We start from the raw sequence: 27178 nt of genomic DNA on the forward strand, positions 1-27178 counted from the left end.
GGAGGAAACTAATTCAGAAAAAAAAACAAATCCCAAGAAGGAAAGACATCCCTGATCAGTATCAGTAAGAAACTAAGGTTCCTCATAAAATCATCCAAGGCTAACTTCAAAAGAAAAATAGCCAAGGATTCAAAAGATAACCACAGAGCCTTCTTTAGCTATGTTAAGAATCTAAGTGGCAACTCACAGATATGCACTGAACTAGTGCAAAATAGCACAAAATATACTGAACCTACTGATATTGCCAACTTCCTGGCAGATAGATTCAGTGCAAACTTCACCCCCCTCTCACCCCCAAAAGGGCCCACAACAATACTGGAAAAGTGTAGTGTCTCGGAAATCACAGATGCACAGGTGAAAACAGCCCTTTCAAAAGCCAAAAACACAGTATCAATGGGGCCAGATGGTGTCCCAGGCTGCGTCTTGCATGAACTACAGAACGAACTAACCACGCTGTTCAACCTCAGCCTCTTCACAGGCTACGTGCCCATAGAATGGTGCACAGCAACGGTTATTCCACTCCACAAAGGAGGGGCCACAACTAACCCTGGTAACTATCGCCCCATAAGCCTGACTAGCCCAGTCTGCAAGGCTATGGAGCGCATCATCATGGAACTCATTAACAAAGACATTGGGAACTTCCAAACACTTGACCCGACCCAATTCGGCTTTAAGGACAGATCATGCCTACTAAACCTGGTTGACTTCTTCGAGACAGTCACCAAGGCCATAGATGAGGGGAAGGTGGTTCACACAGCTTACCTTGACCTCGTCAAGGCTTTTGACACCATTCCCCACTCGGGTATTACAGAAAAACTCACCAGCCTGAACATAAACCTCTACGTCACAAGATGGGTTGCCAACTGGCTTACAGATAGAACTCACACGGTAAGAATAGCGGGCTCCAGGCCTGACTCTAAACCAGTCACAAGTGGTGTCCCACAAGGCTTGGTCCTGGGACTCCTACTGTTCGGCATATACTTCTCAGAAGTACAGGAAAACACAGGAAGACTATGGCTAACCAAGTTCGCCGAAGACTGCAAACTGGGAGCCGTAATTGACTCTCTGGCTGACACGGACATCCTCCAAAAGGGCCTTACTGAGCCGGACACCTGGTGTCAAAGTCATGGCCTCAAGCTAAATGCCAAAAAATGCATACTCATCCCGTTTGGGAAAAACAAAACACCCATGAATTACCACATAGGTGGCAGCCCCCTTAATACAGAAGAGGTAATAAGAGATCTGGGGACCCAGGTAGATAGTAATCTCTCCTTTGACAAACATATTGCCAAAGTAGTTAGGAAATCCTTCTATGTGGCCCATCTAATTACTAAAGGGTTCGCATCTAGAAATAAAGAGGTTATAGTGCCCCTCTACTCATCACTCATCAGCTCCATCATAGAGTATAATGCCCCATTTGGGATGTACCTCACAAGATATTTCCAACAGCTGGAAAGACCATAAAAGTACCACACCAAGAGGATTACTGGCCTCAAACATATGTCCTATGCAGCCCGACTGAAAAAACTCCGGCTGTACTCAGTGGCATATCGCTTATTCAGAGGTGATCTCTGGCTGACTTACAAAGCCATGTCCAACTCAGAATTGATGGACATGCTCCACCTAAAGAAATACTGCGAGCCACGTACTCTAGTGAGCTAAACCTCGCCACAACAATAAATAGAACATGCTGGAGGGATAGACTCCTGTCACAGAGACTCCCCATGCTTTGGAATAAAATTCCAAACTACATTAGGCAGAGCCCCTCACTAACGCTCTTCAAGAGAAACCTTGACGCGTGGATGGGTAACAGAAAATACACCCCTGGGATCACTTCATTGTCACTGCTTGACAGAGGATCAGTTAAATTTATCAATGAGGCAGCGAAAGCAGACACACTCTGGCTAGGCTTATAAATGCCCTCGGGCAGATAGCCTAGTACCTACCTATGAACCTATTTGCTCTTATATATTTTTCTATTCTAGGGTTTTTGGGAAGACAAAATGTGGGCAACTAAAGATGAAAACCTGGATTGATGAACCATCACTGGAACTGGAAAACCAATGAGATCAGTTTGAGGGACTGAATACTCAGGTGAGGCAACCTCAATAGGCGAGACAAATGATCTGGGTCACAGCCCAGCAACCAGGGAGGGTGGCCTAGATGAGGCCAGAAGAAGGGAAACCAGACTTATCAAGGTCAATAAGGGGCTATGTGGATGACGGTGATCTTCATTGCAGACGCTTTCTGAAAAAAACTTTGGAATCAGGGGCATCAAGGAAAGGAGTGAATCAAGTCCTAGGGGCCAAGGGTGCATTAGAGCATTCTCAGGTGACTCCCCCTCTCGGAGAACTAGTGCAAAGAACTTGCTGCATTTCGTGTTGTGGGGAGATGTGAAGAGGTTGTAACAAGGCTGTCCCCAGTGGCTCATAATCTGGTCTGTTACTAATGGATTGAGGCTCCATTTGTGAGGGAGCAGGACATACCTGCTCAACCTGTCCAGAAGGATATTGGATTTCCCTAGGATATGCACTGCTATTAGAAAGCGACAAAAGCTATCATCCATTACCACACTCTCATGGCCTCTCCATCCATACAAATCATAAGATCTGGTTCCTTACTGCCATGTTGCCTGTCTGAACAGATATCACACCCAAAGGAAGAGAGTCCTGAAAGGCCGGTGATGCTAGGAGGACTGCTCTTATCTTCAATTTACTGGAGTGAAGACTGATCTCTGTCTGCGACCAAGTGCCTTGGACTCTCTTTTCCAATGTTCTCCCCACTCCAGTTGGGAAGAGTCTGTGGTCACTGTGGCTTGGGGGGATGAAAAGGGTGTCCCTACAGTACATAAGAAGATCCTAGCCAGCACTGTACATGACTTCTGCAAACATTTGTTAGAATCACTAGAAAAGACATGGGTTGTTTCCTGATTGACCACTGAACTGCCAGAGTCCACTGAAGAACGGTCATTTAGAATCTGGCTAATGGCACTTGTGATGGAGGCTGCCATGCAGCCTAGAAGTCAAAGAATTAGTCTCGCTAGTGGCTTCCTGTGAGATAATACTGCCAGGGCTGCTTGGTGAAGGAATGTAATTCTTGTTTGAGGAAGTTTTTCTATCTGAAGTCTTGTGTCAAAACGTGCTCTGATGAGCTCTATGAGACTGGACTGGCTGTAGCTTAGCAGTTTCAAGATTCACTATAATTCCCAAGTCTATGCACAACTGGAGCAAGGAATCCCTGGCTTGAAAGAATAGCTTCCTGGTAGGGCCTATGATGAGACAGTCATCCAAACAGAAATATCTGGAAACCACTACTGCCATACACTTGGTAAACGGGTCCCTATTATTTAAATGAAGTTTCAATACTTCGAACATGTCTTCATCGACAGCTTAATATCAAAAAGGCCAACTCCCACAGACACAGAACAGCAATTTTTTTTTCTAGGGAAAAAAAACACTGGGCACTTTGCCATTTCTTACACTGTGGTGTGATCTCAGAGTTGGTATATTTAATTAGGGTGTGAGGAGCAAAGCCACCCACTTATTTTTTTTTTGGGGGGGGCAGCGATTTATTTCCCTAGGAAAAAAAAAATTCGCTGTTCCGTGTGTTCTGAATTTGGCCTTTTCGACATTAAGCTGTCGATGAGGGCATGTTCAAAGTTTTGAAACTTCATTTAAATAATATAGATGCTGGTAAACACCCCACGGGCTTTGATGAAACTAAAGGTATAGCTCAGAATTGGTAAGACTGGCTTCCAGCCAGAAGCAGAGGTACCTTCCTGTTTGTCCCATTTAAGCATCCTGAAGATCTACTGAACATATCTAGTCATGCTCTCTCAGTAATGGTAGAATGGACTGAACCATAAACATCTGGAATTTTGTTCACTTCACAAATTTGTTCAAGGAACTTCAGTCCAAAATTAGCCTTAAATCCCCATTTCCCCTTGGCACTAAAAAGAATCTTGAGTAAATTCCGGATGCTTTCTGGTCTGGAGGGACCTCTTGGATAAGAGTTTCTTAGACGTTTCCTTACTTCTGAAGCAGCTTCTCCCATTTTTGAGGGTGGAACATTGGGAATTCTTTTGGGGCACAAGGAAAGGGTGTGGAAGGGAATGAAATGGCCCCTGCTTATGATTCTCTGCACCCATTTGTCTTAAGTGATGGACATCCAGGTTGCTGCATGGAGGGATAAATGCCCCCCCCCCCACTACCTCTAGAGTGCAACAGTTGGGCAGCTGTTCAGGAGTGCTGGAAAGGCTCCTCTGAGAAAGGAACCCTGAAGTCTTGGTTTTGCAGGCCACTTCTGCTTCTTGGGTAACGTCCGTTATAAATTATCCCCACCTTGGCCTTGGGGAGCTTTTTCACCAGTGTCAGATGCAAAACTGTGGGACTTACGATACCAAAATCTCTTTCTTTCCTTCCGGTTTCTGCAGAAGGTCATTTGAAAAGGAGAGAATTTGACCCATACAGCAGACAGGGATTTACCATCCTTCTCACTTCTTGAGATAGTCTCTAACCTTGGGATCAAACAGAATTGATGCATCATATGAGGCACTGATGAAGGACATCTTGAAATGTTCTGCAAAGTTATAGCCACATCCAGGCATGCCTTCTTATGGAAATGCCTGTGCCAGTTGCTCTAGATGCACCCTTTGTGGCATTAGAGGTAAGGCGAATGAAACAACAGAAGGCAAACAGAAACAACGGATAATGACTGTGGAGTAGCCAACGTTGAATCAATGACTGTAGAGCAAAGAAAATTCAAAGTCCTGGGAGAAAACTGGCAATTTCCTTTGTCAAATCCCTCTTATGGAAATGCTTATGCCAGATGCTCTTGATACATCCTTTGTGGTATTAGAGTTAAGGCGAATGAAACAACGGAAGGCAAACAGAAACAACGGATAGTGACTGTGGAGTAGCCAATGTTGAATCAATGACTGTAGAGAAAAGAAAATTCAAAGTCCTGGGAGAAAACTGGCAATTTCCTTTGTCAAGTCCCTCTGGAAATGAGTGATGTTTGCAAAGTAATGTAGCACTTTTACCGAAAAAGCACAGGAGGCACGGACATGCTTCCCAAATCTGTCTAATGCACGCAACTCCCCACTTGGATGGACACAGGAACCTTCCATGGTAGTGGTGACAGCCACTAAGGAGGAGCTTCCTGGGATCTGCTGAAGCTTGGAATGATCAAAACCTTGTCAGGCTTTTTGGGATTAGGCTTAGCTGCATCTGGTTCCATCCATTCCCAGGAGGAGATCAGGTCCTATCATTTCGTCAACTGGGGAAACCACCCAAGAAGTAGATGGGTCAGAACCAAAAGCCTCAAGAAAAAGATTCCACCAGAAAAGTACCTGACAGGACCGACCCAGTGTCTTCAGTTTGTGAATTTCTGTGAAAAAGAGGTCCTCAAAAGGAGAGGAGGATCTGGGAGAACTTTATCCCTCATTAAAATCAGTGTTGGCATCTGGCAATTCCTTGAGGAAATCAAAGTGTCTCATCTTACACTTGTGTTTTCTGTGACCCTCCTCTGATTTGCTCAGGAGAGGACTCACACTGATATAGTCTTTCTTGGGAGAGAAGACTCGAAGCTCCAGGAAACTGTCTATCCCGGACAGGACCAGGACAGCAGGCTACAGACCCTGGGAAATCCTAAGGGGAAAGATTTAATCAGGTTCCAAAAGGGTAGACCTCTCTATATGTTGGATGTGTAGTCTCTCAAAAGCCTTTGAATGCAGAACTCACAGATCAGGGGAGCCTCGCTGTTGCAGCCAAAACTCCCGAAAGTGGCTCAACTTTAGAAACTGTGCGGCTTGGATCTGAGGCTGTTGCTGGAGCCAAACTATCAACTGCTAATGCCTCTAGGAGAAGGACAGGATCCAAAGACCTTGGATGAGATGTTACCCTGTGTGTCATAGCCAACTCTTGACAGTTTTGCTCCGACAGCTTCGCCCTGTTTAAGTGTGGTATCACTGCTACAGCTGCTGGTACTCTTTCAATACAAGTATCTGATTTGGAAGTTTTCTCCAGGAGTCTGTTGCTGAGGGGGTGAGAGACATGCAAGTATACAACTAAGACGAACTACATAAAGCAACAGTAACAGAAAGTACTGGGTCACATCAGAGGCTTGGAGATCACTGTTAATAAACTGAAAACTGTTGTAAAGTTTAGCATTAAACACCAGACGTTCAGGTTATACACATTTAAAGAAATGGACAGAATGGCCTAAACTGTGGATTGATGCGTGTGCTTTGTTTTTTTTTTTTTTTGGGGGGGGGTGTAATCCTGGGAAATGCTATTCAGAAGCGAAGAGACATAAGAGGGAACAATTTTAGTGGCACACCAGGCTGTGATTTGTTTGATGTATGTTGTCATGCAAATTTGACTACACAGTTGAATCTCGCCAACCTGGAAATTTGAGACTCTAGTACACTGAAGGAGGGGAGATGGGAGGAATAACTTGGCCAGGAATTGAAATTTGCAAAACTGTTCCTTGTGAAAAGTCTTTTTTATCTCAGTAATTTGTTGACACTTTTGCGACTTGCTTCAGAGAATGTGTAGTACATTAGTAGGAACAACATTTGTAAAACTCAATGCATACCAGTCAATTACACATGAGCTTTCAAACTTGGCAGTTTTTTTCAGGTGCTCCAGTCTAAGTGAATGGAAGTCTAGTCTGACAACAAATGGTAGGGCTATTTATTCTCACAATCTGTGCATTATGGGACAGATTTAGCTTTCCAAAGGAATTGCGATGTCTGCCTCCCCCATGAGGGCAGACAAGAGTAAAAAATAACACAATTAGGAATGAGTACTTATTTTGCTGTATGCATCTTTGGGAGGTGCAGTAAATCATGCCAAGATAAAAAATATGTTTTTTTTTCATGGTTTGCCTGTAGTGATCCTTTAAAATCAGCTAGTTTCTTCTTTCCAAGATGGCTTGTTGACCGAAAGCCTCAAAGACAAAGCAAGGAATACCTAAATGGGAAGGCTCAAGGGTAATACGCACTTATGTGCATCCAAATTTGATAGTCTGTCAGAGTAAGCAATGTATTTTTTAAAACTGGAGAGCTTATCCACCATCCTCTCAGCGAAAATAAAGACTGATGAAATAAGAAGACAGACATTTTAAAATTCTAAAATAAATATAACTACTACTAAAGCACTTTTTTTTTTTTAATGAAATAAGCCCCCAAAGAGTGAGATGAAAGAGAAAAAGGGGTAGGGAAGAAACAGCAAGAATAAATGTTAAAAGAAGAGAAGTTCAAAATTTAAACCCAAATAAAAGGTACTTGTCTATTGACATATCTTTTTCTAGGGGGGGGGGACACTCCTGAGCACCATGATTTGTTAAAACTAAAATGCTTACAGTGGCAAATGAGATCTGAGGTAGCCTGCCGGGGATTACAGTACGGGAGGAGCCTAAACACTGGATCTTAAGCTCAGATGTGGTCGAAGCTGGATCACAGACCCTATACATTAAGGAACAGATGGAGAAAACATCAGATTACAGTCCCAAATCCCAAGCACTCGTCATTTTCATTTAAAAGGAAAAAAAAGATTTCAGTGCCTAAGCCATCTATGGCTGCATCTTTACCAGTACTGCAAACATACAGCTTCTTTATCTGAATGGGACCTTAAAGGACATTAATCATTGTTCCTTCTGAATGTAAGACAAATCCAAAAAATTTTTAATTCAGGACAACTTCTCACAAGTGTGAAAATAAGCAGCAAGAAAAGACTTGACACTGCCTGTTTTAAAGGCTTGCTGTGAAAAAGGTGCAAGTACATTTAACAACCAAATTGCAATAACACAGCAGAGTGGAGATTGACGATGTAATGCTACTGACCCATAGCAAGGACGTTTAAAGGAAAAACATAACATAACTTGTTAGTTAAGTAATAAGAGCAGCTTAGGGAATGGGAATTAAGGTTTGCTTTCCCCATCTAGGGGGCCTGTATCTGCCAAAAGTCATTTATACTTAACTGAAGAACTTTCGAAAGCTCCTAAAAGAACTCAGTAAATTCACACAAAACCTATCATAATCTAGAAAGTCTCTTCTTCTCATCTTACCTTTTCCAGATTATAAGTAATTTCAAAATCAGAATTCACAAACAGAATGTTTTCTGGTTTCAGGTCAGTATGCGTAAGCTTGTTGTCATGAAGAACTATGAAAAGTGAAAAGAAAATTAAGCAAAATATAAACAATCAGAAGTGTCCACATGCGCACTATTCCAGTTCTAAACCAAGAGATGAAAATGGCCACACATACTTGTCTGAATTATTAAAGATGCACTAAACTTCAGGTCCAGCATCTCTCTGATGCCTGGAGACTTATAAAAATATCACCAAAGAAGTCCAATATTACTTGAGTTTAAAATCAAGTTCTTTAGTTTACACGCAGTCTAAATAAACATACATTTAAATAAGGCACCACACTCAAAGATATCTTCATCTAGCTCTACAAGCAAATGCATTTCTCATCTGTTACCAAGTTAATTCAAAGCACAAAAAGCACGCACATTTCTTACTTAGGTGACAAGGTACAAAATAACTAATGTGGACAAAAATGATACAGAAACCCTAGTGACCCTACAACAGCACTCCATGAGTTATGTGTCGCGTGTGGAGTAATGGGCAGGTGAAAAATGCTACTGACAGGCATGCACATACACAGAAAGGCCACTAAGCTGCTCAGTATTTTATTACCCGCTCTTCAAAGCTTATGTCCGTGTATACAAAAACAGAAAACTACACCTGGACTTTAAAATTTTTCCAACACTTAACAGCTGATAAAAATGATCCAGCGAGAATGTCTGGCAATACAAAAACAGCCTCAGATACAACAGAATGGGAATACTTGCTAACTACCTAAATATATATAGTGAACAAATGCCAACTGTAAACAAGTGAAGGTATTTAAAAAACAGAATTAAGTCCTATGTTTTGTTTAAAAGACCAATAGAAAGGATGTCATTACTCTAAAAAAATGTAGAGAGATGGACACAAATAAGTACCACACCAAAAGATATTTTTATGGGTGGGAGGACTTGGTAAGAGAAATGAACTTGTGGCAATTAAAGCTGAACTCTTAGGAAGCCTGGACTAAACTACTACTGTTCACTTAAAAGTGTACTGGAACTTAGAAAACTGCCACATTGTTTACATGACTAATTTTATTTTATTCTTCCAGTGGTTTTAAATACTATGTTAAATCGTTTTTAATTTTGTTTCGATCGTCATACATTTTTTTCTTTTTCTTATTGTTTTCAAATTGATGTGTAATAACAATACTAGCAAATTATGCAAAATTATTTTTGTAGATAGTTTTTAGGGTTCTTGTACACAGACAGACCTGAAGAAGTCTAGAAGGACGAAAGTGTTCTTTGTTAACAATACGTTACGGAAATAGAATATGATTTGTGCAATGGATTGTTTTGCATGCAAAATGTATATATTTATATATATATATATATATATATATATATATATTTTTAGATTGCCAGATGGTCTGAGGTTTATATTTTTTCTACATTTCCAGCCATGTAGTATATTGTCGCTGATAAAATCAGACTTATTAATCTGGTTAAATAAGAGGTACCACATAATCATTAATTTTAAAGTACATAAGGGTTATATTATTATGACAGCTACTAAGTAGGGCAGTACCAGCTTGAATGCCACGCTGATGGGGGAAGGGATGTGAATTTAACATGTATACCAATGCACTGTGTTTTACAGTACAACAAACCACTTCATTGCCTGATAAAAAGTATATATATATATATATATATATATATATATATATATATATATATATATGTGTGTGTGTGTTTGTGTATACATACATATATAAATATAGTTAGAATATTATTCTGTTATTTTTGTTTTACTTGGATCGCTTGTCTGTGTACTTAATAAAGGATTTTTGACTGGAAACAAACTGTGCACCCTGCTTGGATTATCTTTTGAATACTTAGTAATTCTGTACAATATTCTAATTATAGATTTTTATTATTTTTTGACTTGGAACGAGTTTAATTCGCTACTTCTACTACCATTATCTGATATGATTAATATACAGTGATTAACTAGATACATATGGATTGAAAATCTTCCACACAGAGAAGTTTCTTACACTGTTTTGTAACAGAAAAGTATCACATTCTTATTCTGGGCACCAGGATCCCATTTTTTTTCCCATATTTTAAGCAGATCTTGGACTGGAGGACTCTTCCTCAGAACTCCTGGGAGTCGTATTTAAGCACAGAATGTTGTACCTGTTGTGAAATTCTCCTTATCGCTATTAGTTGTGCATGACCTGAAACAAAAAAAGTACTTCTCTTTATCCATGCAGATGACAGCATTAGGGACTTAGATGCCTTGGTCCCACTTCTGGGAGTGATGGACAACACTGAGGTCTCCAATCGCAGACTGGCACAGGTGACTTCTACTTCTGAGCCTCGGATGCCCACTAATATCTGAACTGAAGTAATATTCCCTTGGTTATCAAAATACGGATGTTGGAACCAGATGTCAGTAAGGGGTATCACAGTCTGACAAGCTGCTGCAGGACTTTTAACTTAGGGCTGCCAGTGTGTGTGTGTGTTGGGGGGGGCAGCCTCCAGAGGGGCATCACCAGATGCTTTAGCTCAAGTAGGCACCAATGTTGGGGACTCACAGTGCCTCGCTGGTCATTAAACTCATGAGCCATGCAGGCCTTCAGACTCGATGACTATGTTGTTACTTTGCGGGGATTTCTTCTCTCTTGGGTGCTTTTTGACTAAGTGGGGCGTTCACAAAAAGACTTGGAAGCCCTGGTTCAGACAGTCCTGGAGAACTGGCTCTTCACTAGATTGTTTTCTGATTGCTTCCTGTTCTCAACATGCTAGGTTCAATGTCATGTTTTGTCTAAGCAAACTATGAAAGCCTGTGTGTTGTAATATATTCTTTAAGTACTGCAGTTGTTAACTTTAGACACTGCTATCTACACCCCTGATTTACTCCAACTACAAACAAGCACAGTTATACAAGACTTTTCACAAGTGAGTACTTATCTGTACTCAAAGTCAGGCCAAACTAATGACTGACAACACGAAGTACTATCACCAAGATGTACAACTTATCACACTGCAACATAAAAATACTACAAGCTAGTAAGGACAAAAAACACAAGACTGCTGACATCCAGGTGAAAAAGGTGAATGCTCATCTGAGAGGGGGACAGGTGAAATATTCTGGAAGATGAGCTAGATAATAAGCCTTATATGAAAGAAGTCCCAAGTGTTAACAATACTACAACAGTGAATACAATGATCACCACTCCTTTCCAAGTGCTCTCAACTTCAATACTTCCTTAAGAAACTTGTCAAGACAATGTTACAGGATAGTCCAAAGACACGGAGGTCGAAGTAGTTGAAAAATGTACTACACCTTCACAGAGGCATAAGCCAACCTGTATAAATCTGATATGTAGTGCAAAATCAAGGACACTAATGCTGAGAAGTGGCACTGATCCTTCTATGGCACCACCAAGAAAATCTATTACTTACCAAGTTTTCCTGGTGGCATGCTTCCTAGCTTTTCTCATGATGTTAAGCACTTTCTCTGTAGAAAAGTACTTAAAGGGCAGCAGTATCAATCTATCTATGCTGCTAGTCTGACTGACAAGTTGTAACAGGTACCCTTCTGAGCCGTGTCAAAAGGTCCACACTATTAGGCAAGATTAATGTTTTCTCCCTTGCCATTTCTAGTATGACAGAGAATTCCTGTCGATTGAGACAAAACAGTGCTATCGGGGCATAGTTGGTCCTTCCTCCTTTGCATTCTGAATCATCCTGCGGAGTAAGGGGATTAGAGAGTAAGCATAAAAAAACAGACTCACCCAAATGAAGGAGACAACATTCACTGTTCAAGCCTCTGTGCGGTGATTTGGAGCAGTTAGTCCAACTGTCTATTGCTCACAGAAGTGAAAAGTTCTTTTTCCAGCAAAACCCAATATGTGGATCATCTGGAGAAAAATAATCCAATCCAACATCTATGCACGACAGTCTGCTTTTAATTGGCTTAAATGAACCCCCAAGAAATTCTGCTGGGACAGAATGTAGGGGGACCTTAGGTGCACACTGGACTAAGGTCATCTCCCAAGCAGCAGCTACCAGTCTGTACAGGGATACAAATCCTTCCTTGCTTGTTTATGTTCACAGCTCTGTCACGTAGTCTGTTAAGTGTAAGATTCCTAGTCTGAAGAATATGTAGTCAGACTCTTAGTATCTAGGGCCTACCTGAAGGGAACCCCAATGTTTCTAGGACCTTGATGCACCCCAAGGCAAGACAGGGATAACCTCTTTCAAGCACTGACTGTGGTGACTTCAGGCGTTCCTGGGCCCCAGTGGAGTTTCCTTATATGGGGTCTTGCTAAGAGTACCACCAGAATTGTGGAAACATGTACCCATCAGTGCGCAGGTACTCTCTTGCAATAATAAACTTCTTCTGGAAAGTTTGCTGATGTGGAAGGACATGGTGGTGGCTGAGAGAGAAACAAGAGTTTGGAAACAATGCAGTGCCCTGTCTACCCATTGATGGGATATTCCCTACATGAGGCCAGTCATTCAGACAAAGGCAGATGGGACTATCACTTGATTTTGCAGCATGCAGTTACAGCACCCAGGCATTTTGCAAAGATTATGGGAGCAATATACAATTCAGACGGTAGAGAGTTAAACTAGCAACGAAATTCCTGCTTCAAACTTGTGGAAGCACCCATGGTCCTTCTGACCGGAAATACACAGGTAGGCCATCCCCTTGAGGTCCAAGGTGATCGCAAGTGCTTCTAGGAGAGGTAGGACAGCATACAGAGTTAGCATTCTGGCATTTGGAAGCTTTAGAAAATTGTTTAACCTTGACAAGTCTAGTACGGGCATAAAAGCACACACTTTCCTGGGCACTAGGAACAATCCTGAATAGAAGTCTGGGCCCTGTTCCTTTCCCAGTACTCTTTCTATAACTACTTGTAGAAGTTGATGTCCTTTCATATCACTGTTGCAATTATTCTTTACATAAGGGATCTCCTGTCAAGGGTAGCCGAACATCCAGTCAGTATACCAAAGCCTTTGGAATTCAGAAGGAATCATACATCACACGTATGCTTCCTGCGCAATGTGTAGAGCATAAAGGTGATGTACAGACATACATACCTCAGAACTTCTTTGCTGCCAGTCCAAATGTCATCATTGAACATCAGTCTGAACAGTCCTTCTGTGCTGGTTATCCAGCCATGTTTCAGATAAGTGCCCCAATGAGGTTTCTTCTCATCTCCTTCTACTTTTACTTTGGTGTGTTTACATGTCATCCAGAAAGGAAAAATGTCAGTGTGGGAGGCAGATTCCCCATAAAGACTGTCATGAGCGGCATCTCTTCTGTTTGGGTGTTTCTCATGAGCATATGCATCGTTTTACCTACCAAGCGTTTTTTCCCCAATACGCTATGTAGTCGTCTCTCCTGCTTATGGATTTACCTAGAGAACTAATGTCAAAAATTCTAGGGTGGAGTCTTCCCATACTGAAGGTCAGCTGCCTGCCAAGAAACAGGCCAAAAAAAAATCACACCTGATTTAACTGCTGTCTCACCTTCCCTGGATGTCTCTCTTGAGGCTAGTGAAATCCCAGAGGATTGTCCAATTATGGTTTCCAATTCCTCTGCAGCAATCCTGTCAGAGGCTGGCATGGATCCAACTTCCACACATCCTCAGAGACTTTACAAACATCTGCTTCAGACGTTGAAGGGGAACCTCGGCTGATTATATCTGAGGGGGATACAACAAATTCTAGTTCGGGAGGAGATTTCTGCTATGTTGGTTGAGTGGCGGCAAGGGTCCGAACCACACAGGGTTTTTTGTGCAGAAGTCCCTCAGAATGCTTTAATGGACTTAAAACCTCAAGGAGTCTGTGTGCCTGCTCCTCCCTGGTTAACTGCTCCTCTCAGGAGGCCCTGAGAGCAGGAGTTCTCTGAAGAGGATTTGGATTCTGAGGAAAAGTCTTTGGCATATTCCTCTCAAATTCCTTCTCCTTTGGATTATGGATCTGAGGAAGAAGATTCTTTTAGTCCAGATTCCCCTTTAGAAGAACTCTCTTTTGGTGATACTATTTCTTGCATTCAAAATGGGATGCTCTTAGGTTTCTGATATTCAAAAGAGGGATTATGAACTCCTCCAGATGAAGTCTACCAAACCCTCTACTGTTCCTACAGTCTTGGCTATCCTTTAAATTCCTTTTCAGCAGCCTCCATTGCTCCTGATTCTCAGCCTGATGATTGCAAATGTTTGCACAAATGTCCTTCTGTAATGTCTGTCTATTCTGACAAATCTTCTAAACTTCTGCCATCTACTAAACTACTTCCTTCAGATAAAGATAACCTCTCAAGTGGCTCGCCACTCTATTAAAATGTAGTTATGATGCAGCTGATGCTTATTCTAGGGTTGCTGCATTTGGTTGTGTTTTGAAATGTTACTCTTGGGCATACCTCTCAACCTCTTAGAACAAGAAATCTGAACAAAGTCATAAAATAGAAGTGGAACAAAGGCTCAAAAATAGGGACACAATTTTTAAATACTGCTCTCAAACACAGAAAGTGGATAGAATAACAGGCTTTTCATTAACATGAATTTTCTGAAGGATACAAAGTCAAACTCAAATGTCTGTCATTATTTTCTATTCAATCTTTAATTATCTGACAGAAAACCACAATTTTATAAAAAAGGGACCAAAAATATCAGATAAAAATCTGGACATTGTGAAAATCTGTATAGTTGAGAGGTATGCTTCTTGGCTTCGTCTTCAGCCTTTACCTGATGACATGAAAGCTAAATTGTTGGCTGCTCCTCTTGACAGTAAGAACTTTTTTGGCACTGCTGCTGAGCTTTTCAAGTCCCTCCAAGATAAAGTTAAAGCCTTGCAGGAATTAAAAAATTTTGTTTCTCCTATTCCTACATTTCAGAGGAATTAAGCCATCCAAACCTGCTTTTGTTCAAAGACAGTATCATCCTCCACCTAAAGGTAAAAAAGGGTTCAAGGTGTGTATCCCCTGCTAAGTCTACTCGTACTACTACTACTTCTCAGAATTCTCCTTTTCAAGGCAAAGCAGGTTCTATCTGACATTTTACTTCCCCTTTCCCTGAGCCAGGTACCCTTATCCTTTCATTTTTCCCAGTCTGTTCCCAATTAGTTAAGGGTCATTCAAGACTCTTGGGTTTTGTCCATCATCTGCCAGGGATATTTAGTGGCATGGAAATTCCTTCCTCCTTTTCTGGGAATCTCTCAACCCCCTCAGGAACTGCTTCCTTTCTTCCCAGAACTGCTTCCGGCCTTTCTGGCTCAGGGCACCATTCAAGTTGTGCCCCCTGCCCAGGAAAGGAAAAGGTTTTAAGGGTATTCCTGGTTCCCAGGAAGGAAGGCAACTGGAGACCCATTCTGGACTCTTCTCAGTTCAATGCCTTCCTAAATGTCCCTTCCTTTAGTATGTTGTCTCTTCAAGCCCTGTTCCCTCTTCTTCCCCATGCCTTTGTGGTATCCCTGGACCTCAAGAATGCCAACCTACACACACATTCCCATCCCTCTCCTTTTCAGGAAGTTTTTACGTTTCTCTGTTTCTTCCTTGTATTTTCAGCTCTCTGCTTAGCCTTTTAGCCTCTCTACTACCCCAAGGGTATTCAACAAATGCCTCACTCTTGTCACGGTCTTCTGCAGCATGAGATGTTCAGAACCATCCTGATCTAAACAACCTGATCATTCAGGCTTTGTCCCCCAAGGTCCTGCTTCAGCACCACCAGCTTTTTGTTTTGTCTGTTACAAATCTTGGGATTTACCATAAGTTTTCAAAATTCAGTTCTGGTACCTTCACAAGATAATGTTTTTTCTTAGTTGCAGAATCTAGACCATTCCTATGCTGGCATCCTCGTCTCCACCCAAGGCCTTCTCTCTGATCACCTTTTTTCAATCTCTTCTTCCTCTGGCTTGGTCACAGCCAGATATTTTCTCAGGATTCTAGGGTTTACGGCTTCCACCATTCCTATGCTGCCTCTAGCCAGGATTCATATAAGAAAACTACAGTGTATCCTCAAGTCAGTGTGGCTTCAACACCGTCATCCACTGGATTTCCTAGTTCCCTTTCTTCAGCATCTCAAACTCATGTTTCAGTGGTAAATTCATTAACTTTCTCTCATCCCAGGGCTTCCTTTCCAACCTCCAGTCCCATTTCAGGAACTCTTCAGATGCCTCGGACAGGGGGCGGGGAGCCTCCTTCAGTTCCCTCAAAGTCTAGGGTCTCTGGGCTTCCTATCATAGGTCAGATCGTATCAACATCAAGAAGATGCGAGCTCTCCTTTTAACTCTTCAGGCTTTTCATTCCCTCTTTCTTCTAGGGCCTCTCAAAGTTTTCACAGACAATACCACAGTGATGTGGTATTTAAACAAGCAAAGGGGAATATGATCCCATCTTCTTTGCAGACTCGCTCTTCAGGTCTGTGATCTACCTGTCCAGTGTCAAGCGACTCTTCAGGCTGTCTACATTTCTTCAGAACAAAATAGTGGCAGACTGCTTGAGCAGGCCAAGTACACAAGCTCACAAATGGATGCCTCACAGAGATGCGTTTCTGGACATGGTCAATCAGTGGGGTATTCTATAAGTACATCTTTCTGCCTCCCCTCTGAACAAACAACTTGCTTTTTTCCTGTGCCAGAGTCCCAAAGTCCTCTGCCTTGGAAGGTGGAAGCACTATCTCTTTCCTGGAAGGGGATGTTTCTCTACACCTTCACTCCCCTCCCCTTCCCTTGACTCCAAGGTTCGTGTTCAAGATCAAGAAGACTCACACAAAATCTTTCTGGTGTCTTTCTTTTGACCCAGACAGCATTGGTTCCCCCTTCTTCTTCACTTAGCCAGGGGCAATCACCACACGTTACCTCAGTACGTGGACCTTCTCATACAAGGCAAGGGGTCTCTTATCCATCCTCATCCGTCCACTCTTCAACTGACACTGTGGGTAATAGTGTTTTGATCCCATTTAGGCACCACTTTTCTGAGGACATGTTAGGGTTCTGCAGGAGGCTAGGAAACAGAATACCACAAAATCATATTTGTCCAAATGGAAGAGATTTTCTGTCTGGTACCTTTCTCATAACCAGGACACCTTTTTCAGTGGAGATCTGTTTTTTTTTTTTTAATTTGCGTCAGCTGCTCCATGCTGGGTTGGCATATTTTTCAGTTAAAGCTCACCTATCAACTATTTCTGCTGGTCTGTCCTTGACTTCTTTAGCATCAAGCTTTTAAGTCAAACAATTTCTTAAAGGTGTCCTTCATATCAGGCCACCCAGGAAATCTATTCCATCTTCCTGGGACCTCAATTTTATTTTTGAAAAACTGCCTCGGGCTCCTCTTGAGCCTGTGGCTTCAGCTTCCTTACAACACTATACTTGAAAGACTGTTCTTTTGGCCCTTACATCAACTAAAACACTATCTGAACTCCAGGCTCTTATTGCAGTCTTATGGCTGTTCCTCCTTTCTTAGTTTTTCACAGTGACAAGGTCTCTCTTCATACTAATCCTTCTTTCATGCTCTTGATCAGTCTATTAAATTTACCCTCCTCTTTTCCTTCTCAGTAGTCAGCTACTGAGAAGGTCCTTCACACCTTAGACTTACATAGACAGCTCAGATATTATTTGGACAAGACTAAGGTCATTCACAAATCTGAACAACTTTTTGTTTATTTCCATCCCAGGCCTTTGGGTTAACAGTTTCTAAACAAATTATATTCTCAAGAATCTCTAAGGCCATTTCATTTTGTTATACTTTTCATGGTAAATGTCTTTTTGCCTCTGTAAAGGCTCATTCTACCAGAGCAGTTACTTCCTCTGTTGCCTTTTTTCAAAGGACTGGACACCATTTCCATCCTTGAGGTTGCTACATGGACTTCTGTTATATAAAGAATACTGCAACAGTGACATGAAGGACATAATACAGTTGTGCAAAATCTTACCTTAATAGTAGATGTCCTTCTCTTCACTGTTGCAGTATTCACTCCTCCCCTTCTGCTCTGCCCTATTTCTTTTGCCTTCCTGGCCAGGGATTCTTTTTTTTCTCCTCTCCTTTTGGAAGCACATGTCCCCCCTAGTCCCCAAGGACAATGTTCCTCATAGGGCTTTTCAGTCCTGAGGTATGCACACTCGTATGTCACCTTTATACCCTACTCCTTACATGGGGAGCATACATGTGATGTACATCTATAAATTCCAGAGGTTTTGGTATACTGGCTGGATGCTGGGTTACCCTTGGCAGGAGATCCCTTAAGTAAAGAATACTGCAACAGTGAAGAGAAGTACATCTAATGTTAGGTTAAGACTTTACACAACTGCACTTTTACTTACTAGGCAGGGTGGAGGAGGGGCACAAGGCTACTTTGTTTTTTGGAACTTACAAAAAAGTAGAGTTGCAGTAGGAACTTAAACTGTTAGATGTCCAAAGTATACATTCACTATAACTGTTTAGATGTTCAAAGTGCATTCACTATCGCATTACGGACTCTCCGGATTCTTGCCTGCAGAAGACCATGCCCAGCCCAATTTCCAGAGCTCTGTGCCCCTTGTCCTCTTGCAGATTACCTTCCACTCTGATTCAGATGTCTGTGCCATAAAGGGACATAAGGCACCACCATCTTCAAATCTTCCTTTTCCCGGAAGGTGCAGGTTTGATTCCTGGGGCCCAATCATGATCCTCCCAAAGGATAACCGACCCCAAGTAGAAGATCACAACCAGTGAAACCTTTAAAAACTTCTCTCAAAAAAAACCTGAGTTGGAGACTGCCACCTTAGGTGGGAAAAAGATGAAAGGTGCCAAAGTGTTAGACTTTTAGACATATCTACCTGAACCTATGGGTAAACCCAGTGAAAAAGGGGATGGAAGGAGAATACTGGCATTGCAATAGTGAATACATTTAAATATCTATAATTACAGTTAACTGCAATACATTCTTTGTGATTCACTTCTGTAGCACTGATTTGTGGGATGACTCCCAGTGCTTACAGACCAGAAGTTGGCTGGCCTGGGAGGAGAAAGGGACACAAGGCCCTGCAGGATGGCCCTGGCAAAACCTTCTATAGTTTCTTTGGAAATACTAGCAAAGTTGCACTGACAGTCAAGTGAGTACTGAGGACTAGGTACTGTTTCCAAGACGGCCTTTATAGCAATCCTTCTAAGGAGGGCAGTGGTAGCAGCTGTGGCTCTCCTAAAACGAGCTCTCACAGACCTACAATAGGTTTGCCACGATGAGTGCAGCAGAAAGTAATGCAATGGGTCATGTATTTAGAAATAGTTTGCCTTTTTGTGGTGACTGGCCTTCCCTCCCTGCCCTTGGCACAGCAAATAATGAGCTGGTCAGATTTCCTGTGGTGTTTTGTTTTACCCAAAGAGCATTACAACTATCTATAACATCTAAGGAATGCAAAATCCTTTCCCTCTACCTTCAGGAGATGGAAAGAACACAGGGACAAGAACAGCCTGGTTCAAGGACAGCCCTGTAATCACCTAAAGCATGAAAGATGGGTTAGCTCAAAATCTGACTCTGTCCTTATGGAATACCAAGACGGGCTCCCTATACACAAGGCCATTTCCGAAATATACTGATACAAGTCAAGGATACTCGCAAGGCAGCCCTCAAAAAAACTTTATGGGGGTAGAAACAATTGGTTCACTTGAGGTCCCATTGTGGAGATATCTTTTTGTGTGGTCTTAAATTTAAGTACCCCTTAAGGAACTCTTTCAATGGTAACCGCGAGTAGAGGGGGTTGTCCAGAGGAAGGCACAGAGAAATATCTGATGCATGTACCTACAGAAGAGCATAAGAAGGCATGTTTTGTATAAGTCTAACAAGTGGTCAGTTACAGTCAACACCATCTTCTGTTTTCTGGTACTGTAGTAATGGCAGAACCTTTTCTATATTGCTATGCAAGATTCCCTCGAGTTGAGTTTCCTGGCTTCCCTCAAATTTCTAGCACACCCTTAGAAACTAGTGCCAGAATTGGATGAGTGTCAAGCCATTCACACTGTCAGCCTTAGTGTCCACAACCTGGGGTGAATCACAAACACCTTGTTCTGAGTCAAGAGGCTGCCATGCAGAGACAATAAAACCACGTTTTCCTTGCAAGGCTCAGCAGACACAGGAAAACCAAAGTTACCTGAGGGCTATCAGTAGCACTTCTGTACTGCCCTCCTTTACCTTCTGTATTACCCTAGGAATCAAGGATACACAAAGAAAAAGCACACAGAAATAAACATGCAGACAGTATGGAGAACGCATCTGTTGCCAAGGTCATTAATGTAACCTGGTACAATATTTGCTCATCTGTCAGTTTTCTGGAGAAGCAAAAAACTGTACCTCTGGCACATCCCACTTGTGGACTATGTCTAAAAATATGTCCTTTAACAACCTTTCATTGAGATTACAAAAGGGTGAGAAGGCAACAAAAGTGATGCAACTCCTGAGAAAGGGAATTAAAACACACAAAAATGTTAGTGAATCACCAACTATAAAGATTGGGGGTGGGGACTAGAAAAACTCCTCCAAAAAGACCAGTAAAGGCTCAGAAGAAACTAGAAATAAAATCAGATGATAGCAGAAAGTGAATACAAATTTAAAATTGCCCTTTACAGCTCTGAAGAAAACTTCTAGTCAAAACAAACTGCAGCCCTATACCATTTGTCTGTGCTCATTAACTGTTTAGCAGCAAAACAGATCTGGAGAGAAACAGCACCACAGTGGATTATGGGACAAGGGATGAACCAAAGTGATCTAGGAAACGTTTATGTGCTGATCTGCTCTAACAAATACTGGCATTATATTTTCCATTACCAAGGGTGGACCTCCTTATAGCAGATCATTCAATCCCTTGTCTAAATCTATCCATACTACTACTTTAACAGCAGCAAAGGCAGTTCAAAGTCTGAGCAACAGGAGCTGATCTATATGCCTGTATTAAGACAAAGTACTATTAACTTTCTCCAGGTTACAGGATGGATTCTGTAATGCTTCCAATTAAGTCTCTGAATCTCCCAAAGGTCTCAACAAAAAAGCAGAGGTTCTGTGGCTTCACATAGTCCTGAATATCTCGTTCTAGGGCTGGAAAAGTCTTGTGTCAAGCTATTTTGACAAATACTGGCATTGGTCCTGCCTTACAAAGGACAAATGTCCACATAACAGATTATATAGTCTTTTGCATGAACCTAACCAAATACCTTTTTAACAGTGTCTAAAGTACGTCACTATTTTGGACAGTAGGATCTGGTCTATGCAGCTGAAACCACTAAAGAGATTGCATCAAGACTGACCTGCAATGGCCCTACAGACACTAATTTAAGGTTATAAGAAAGAAACTACAGCTGTACAAGTAAACTTACCAAAACAGTAAATAATAACCAATACTGCAGTAGCCTTAACTATCTGGGTTATATCCTGTTAAGTATGCAACAGCCGGTCAGCTTTTATAGCATTAAGGGCACCTTCCACTCACCCAGACGGTTAAACTAGGAAAAGCAGAGCTGAAGAAGAGAGTGGAGTTAGGTGCCAAGCTCTTTAGAGTTATCATGCCAGCAATGAGAGAGGGTACAGCCCTGAAAGAGGTCAATGCTATCAAAATAAAATTTCTCAACCTGTCAACAAAAACATACAAAAATAGGGAGAGTGAAGAAGGGAGCAGCTACTGCAGCAGTGGTCATTACACAATTGTATTACATTAGTCATTTGATCACTGCTGCAGCAGTCTTAGCTTTCTAGTATATCTGATTGGAAGGACAAAGGAGGAGAGTCCAGGAGCACCTGGAGATTGGTCCCTAGCAAAGCCTGCCTTAAACATGGAAAAGGAATCTAGTTTGTAAGGGTATGTATGTAGGTCCAAGTTGCCACTTCTAGAATTCTCTAGATTCCAACCTGTTCAAAAAGTCAAAGATGAGACAAGCGCCTGGCACAGTGAGCCCTGACCTTGCCTGGAATTACCTTACTGTGGTGGCATGTGCCCTGTCTGCAAATAATTCCTCTCTGGCATGGAGGACTCTACCCTTCCCATCTGTAGGTCTGGAATGAGAGTAAAAAAAATAAGTTATGTTCTTACCATGACGTTCCATCAGTGTTGGTGATCTTCATTCATTCATTCTTGATGAATGGGACTCTGTTCCGATGCTGGGAACTGACTTGGTCATTACACAGCTCGCTACTGCCAAAAAACTCTCGAGCTAAAACTCTACCCACAATACCCCTCTCTCCATTACCTCAGATCAAGTTTGCAGCCAAAATATTATAGAATGATAGGCATACAAGGCAGAAGCCATGTCTAAGGTGAAACCAAGGTTCCCAGAATAAGTGTCCAGTCCTCCAGGAAATCTGTAGGAGGAAGAAGGAGAGTGGGATGTCAAGAATGAATGAAGAACAACAACACAGGTGGAACGTTATGGTAAGAACCAAATTTTTTTTTTATCTGATGTTGCCAATCTTCATTCATTCTTGATGAAAGGGCCAGAGTCCCCAGCTACTTTAGATCCTCGGTGGCCTTATGAAAGGATATTCCTCAGAGTAGTATCTGTCTGGTTTTCTGGGAGCAGGGAATCAGGGGCCAAACTAGATTCCGAAAAAGCATTAACAACAATGTCTAGTACAGGAGGAATAGCTAAAGGCCTATGCTGAGGTAGGAGTAAGAAATCCCTAAGCTTCTTTTTTGAATCAGAAAAATCCTGGCTTTCCCAGTGGAAATCCTCCCTTAGAGTATGTAAGGTTTCCCCAAAAGAAAAATCCTCTGGAGGGGAAGCAGAGGGAATGGAGTCCTCTGCATCAGAATCCTCATAAGTAGATAAGGGCAAATCCAGATCATCAGAAAAAACAGAATCCTGGTCAGAAGATTCATAAACCACTTTGGTCCTAGGCCTCTTAGGAAAGGGGAGGTTGGCTACCCCTGATTAGAGCTATTAGATCTTCAGCCATTCTTATCATTTGTTTTTTAGGCATAGAGACCTGAGCATGTGGCCTGGGTGCTGGTTTTTTAGGCATGGTTCGAGATTTAGGCCTAAGAAAAGAAGGATGCATCAGTTTAATATGCAAGTATGTAGGCCTGAATACACCCTCAGAAGCCGGTGCCTGCACAGCAGCTCCGGACCCATCCAAGGTAGAGACATCCGCGGGTTCCATAGTTGAAGCATTTCGCGGCATACTGGAATCCGAACTGGTCTCAGTAGAGGCCTGCGAATCAGAAGTAGCGGATATCAGGGGCTGCAAAAGTGCCTCACTGAGTACCGTCGAAATGGCGACTGGCTCAGGAGAAGCGTCGTCTGCAGTTTTGGACCAAGGTGGCCTGTCTCTGTCTTTATTTTTGCGTTTTTTCAGAATTCCGGTAGTCGGATGGCTAACCGACAACATTCCTGGATAATTAAACAGAGAACCAAAATATTTAGAGGCGAAAATATACCGATGACAGACAGTGCGCTGATTAAATAAAGCACAAAACTGACAGCAAGGTACGTCGTGGTCAGGGCCTAGGCAAGGAATACAGTACGAATGAAAATGTTTATGCAGCATTTGTTTTCCACAAGTAATGCAATTATTAACTTTTACTGACATCGGAAAGGAGCAAGAAAAAGTTTCCACAACGGGGTACTTAGCTTTAGTTGAAGACTTCGGTTCTGAAACTCAAAAACAAAAAATTTCAGGAGTAGGCTGATCGGCACTTGCGAACTGCTTCTGCTTCGGGCACCGCACGTTAAATAAAGAGCCTTTGCAGGTCTTGAACCCAGGACTCTGTACACTATAGTCACAGTAGTTAACCACTAAGCCATCACAGCAATTAAAAGCACACAGTTGCCAGGTCTGGGGTTAGAACACCTACCCAACTACTTTACACACTACAGCAGTAGGCAGTTACAGGATGCGCTACAGAGATTACTCAAATGTAATGACTGCAACAGTGAAACACGAAGAACATCCATAGAGACAAAGGATGCTCTTCCCCTGGAGACCATATCCAATCTGTAATGAGTGATAAAGGTATGTGGAGTAGCCCATGTTATGGCTGCACATATTTCATCCATGGATGCCCTAGAGTGGAAAATAACTGACGTGGCTATAGATCTGGTGGAACGCACTTTAACAGGCACAGTTAACTTGTGGTTGTTATGACTGTAAATGAAGGCAACACAATCTCTGAGCCATTTGGTTTCCCCAGAGATAAACCTGAAAGGGAACAAATAACTGGTCTGATTTTCTAGACTCTGGTCCTGTCGAGGTAGAAATGTAATTGCCTGTGAACATCCAGTAAGTGCAAGCAATATTCATCTTTACTTACTGGAGAAGCTGGGAAAGAAAATGGGCAAATCAATTGTCTGATTAATATTAGATTCTGAGACCACCATAGAAAGAAAGGATGGGTTGGTTCGCAACAAAACCCTATCCTTATGAAAAATCAGGTAAGGGTGTTTCACACAATGCTTGAATTTCAGAAACTTTCCTGGCAGAAGTAATGGCCACAGGAAAGAGAGATTTCCATGACAGAAATTTGAGATGGCAAATTGCTGCTGGCTCAAAGGGTGGGAGCACCAAAGATTGTAAAACCAGAGTGAAACCCCATGGAGCTATTGGATCCTTGAATGGGGACTTAGACTCAATGCAACTTTAAGAAAAACCTTGCATAAACAGTGGGAAACTAGAGAATGATCATCATAGCCAATGTGGAAATTCAAAATGGATGCTAAGTGAACTGTTAATGTGGAAGCAGAAGCCCCTTGATCAAAGATGAATGCTAAAAATTCTAGAACGTTGTCAACACGAGCCAAAAATGGCTCTAAATCATGTGTATGGACCCAAATTGAAAATCTCATCCATTTGCTAAAGTAAAGTTTCCTGGTGGAGGGCTTGTGAGCAGCCAAAATATTTTGTTATGAGAAAGTTATATTACTCTACCTGGCAACTAATGGAATTGGAGAAACCAAGCTGTCAGCTTGAGACTGTGAAGATTGGGATGCACCAATCCCTGGGGGTGAGACAGCAGGTCTGGAACTAGGTCCAGAATCATGGACGGTGAGGCCAAAGAAAGGGGAACCAGACTTGTCAGGGCCAAAAGGGTGCAATAAGGATCACTATGCTTCTCAACCTTTGGGCTGTCCTCAAGAACAAGGAAGGTTGGAAGGCACAGAGCAGTCCCGAGAGCCAATCGAGAAGGACAGCATCTCTTGAGGACTCCCCTGAGGGGGGCTTGAGGGAAAATAGCTGCTGCATTTGTTATACATTGGGGAGGCAAAGAGGTTGCAGCAAGGTTGGCTCCATCGATGAAAGATTTCCATCTTCACTCTGGGATTGAGAGACCACTTGTGAGGCAGAAGAATGCATGTGCTCAGTTTGTCTGCTATCACGTTGGAGATCCCCGGGATATGCGTTGCATCTAGAAAGCAGTTAGAGGATCTCTGAGTGCTTCCCAACACAGGAGGTATGATCTGATTCCACCCTGTTTGTTGATGTACCAGACCACTGACATGCTGTCTGACTGAATCGCAACCGTCCTCATGGGAGGGCAGATTGAAAAGCCTGCAATGCTAAGAGCACTGCCCTCAATTCCAGGACACTGATGTGCAAACTGGCCCCTTGCGGAGACGAAGTGCCTTGGACTGTTCTTCCCAGATAATGCCCCCTCACTTATCTGGGAGGCATCAGTGGTCACCATAGTCTTGGGGTGAGAGGGAGTGAAGGGGCGGCCTAGAAGGATTTCCTCTGACTTCATCCACCAGGATAGATCATTTTTGCAGTGACTTATTTGAATGGGATAAGTCATGGGATGTGTTAGTATAGACAATCGTGTAGCTAAGAGTCACTGAAGTAGCCCCAAGTGAAATCTTGCCAAAGGTACTAAGGTTATGGTCGCTGCCATAAGAGCCTAAAGCTTTGAGGACAAGAAGAGCGTGAACCTTGTCTTTGGACAGGATGAACTGTACTTGACACCTTATTTTTTGTAGTCTGTGATGAGGGAGAGAAGCTACACAAGATGCTGTACTGAGGCAAGCTTCTATAAAGTCTAGGTCTTGTGTTGGAGTAAGCTGGGATTTTTCTTTCTTGACCGTTATGCCCAAGGAGTCAAAATGATACAGGGTGGCTTGAAGCAGTAGGCGCCTGGAGGAGCTAGTCGTCTAAGGAAACACTCTGTATCCGTGTAGTCTCAGGTGAGCTGTGACTGCTGACAAGCATTTGGTGACCACCCTGGGGGCTGTGATGAGACCAAAGGGCAGCACTCTGAACTTGAAATGGCAGTCTCCTAGCCGAAAGTGGAGAAACCGTCTGGAGTGTTTGTCCGCTTTTATGTGGTAATACGCATCTTGAAGGTCTACAGAGCACATCCAATCATTTTCCTCTAGGAAGGGAAGTACAGACTACACCATGACCATCCACAATTTTGTTTGCTGAACAAATTTGTTTAGAAGGCTGAGATCGAGTATTGGTCTCCAGTCCCCTGTCTTTTTTGGCACTAAAATAACTGAGTAAAATCCGGACTGGCGGGATTTCTTGAATGACTTTTTTCTAGCAGCTTTTGAATCTCCAAGGTTGCCTGATCCCCCTGACTGGGTGGAACATCAGATAGTCTTCTTTGTGGTCTTGGGGAAAGAATGAAGGGGATATGATAACCTCTGGCAATGACTCTCTGCACCCACGTATCAGTAGTTACTAGTCGCCAGCCAGTCTGGTGCAGTGAAAGTCTTCCCCGAACTGCTTCCAGAGGTAAGCAATCAGGCCTCCCTTCAGGAGCGCTGGTAGGGTTGTCCAGAGGAGTCGTCTCTAGAGCCCTGATTTTGTGGGCCACCTCTGCCACAGGGTGGGCATCTTCCATTAGAGCCCCCCCTCTGCCCCGAGGGGAGTTACTGCCAAGTGTGTCCTGAAAAGGCCCTTGGGACTTCTTGAACCACATCTGCCCACTCCTTTGATTCCTGGAACATGATCTGTGAGGAATAGAAAAATGAATGCCCACAGCAGAAAGGCCCACAGCAGAAAGGGTCTTTCCATCATTTTTGCACCTGCTAGTGTCTTTGACTTTGGGGCTAAACAAGGAAGATCTGTCAAAGGGAGCATTGAAGAAGGAAGACTTGAAAGGCTCTGCAAACTCACACAAACTCATCC

General features: G+C 42.5%; 1 protein-coding gene across 4 annotated transcripts in view; it reads right to left on the bottom strand.

Annotated features, from left to right (window-relative positions):
* CLK2 (CDC like kinase 2) overlaps positions 1-27178 on the bottom strand; it is a 747936-nt gene that overhangs the window by 264446 nt on the left and 456312 nt on the right. For all 4 annotated transcript variants that reach the window (XM_044080210.1, XM_044080208.1, XM_044080211.1 and 1 more), the window contains exon 8: positions 8071-8165. In XM_044080210.1, coding sequence (XP_043936145.1) covers positions 8071-8165 — 95 coding nt within the window. The remainder of the gene's footprint in view (positions 1-8070; positions 8166-27178) is intronic.

This window comes from Protopterus annectens, chromosome 8.part0 (assembly GCF_019279795.1).
Source record: "Protopterus annectens isolate FY-2018-M chromosome 8.part0, PAN1.0, whole genome shotgun sequence".
Classification (NCBI taxonomy): Eukaryota; Metazoa; Chordata; order Ceratodontiformes; family Protopteridae; genus Protopterus; species Protopterus annectens.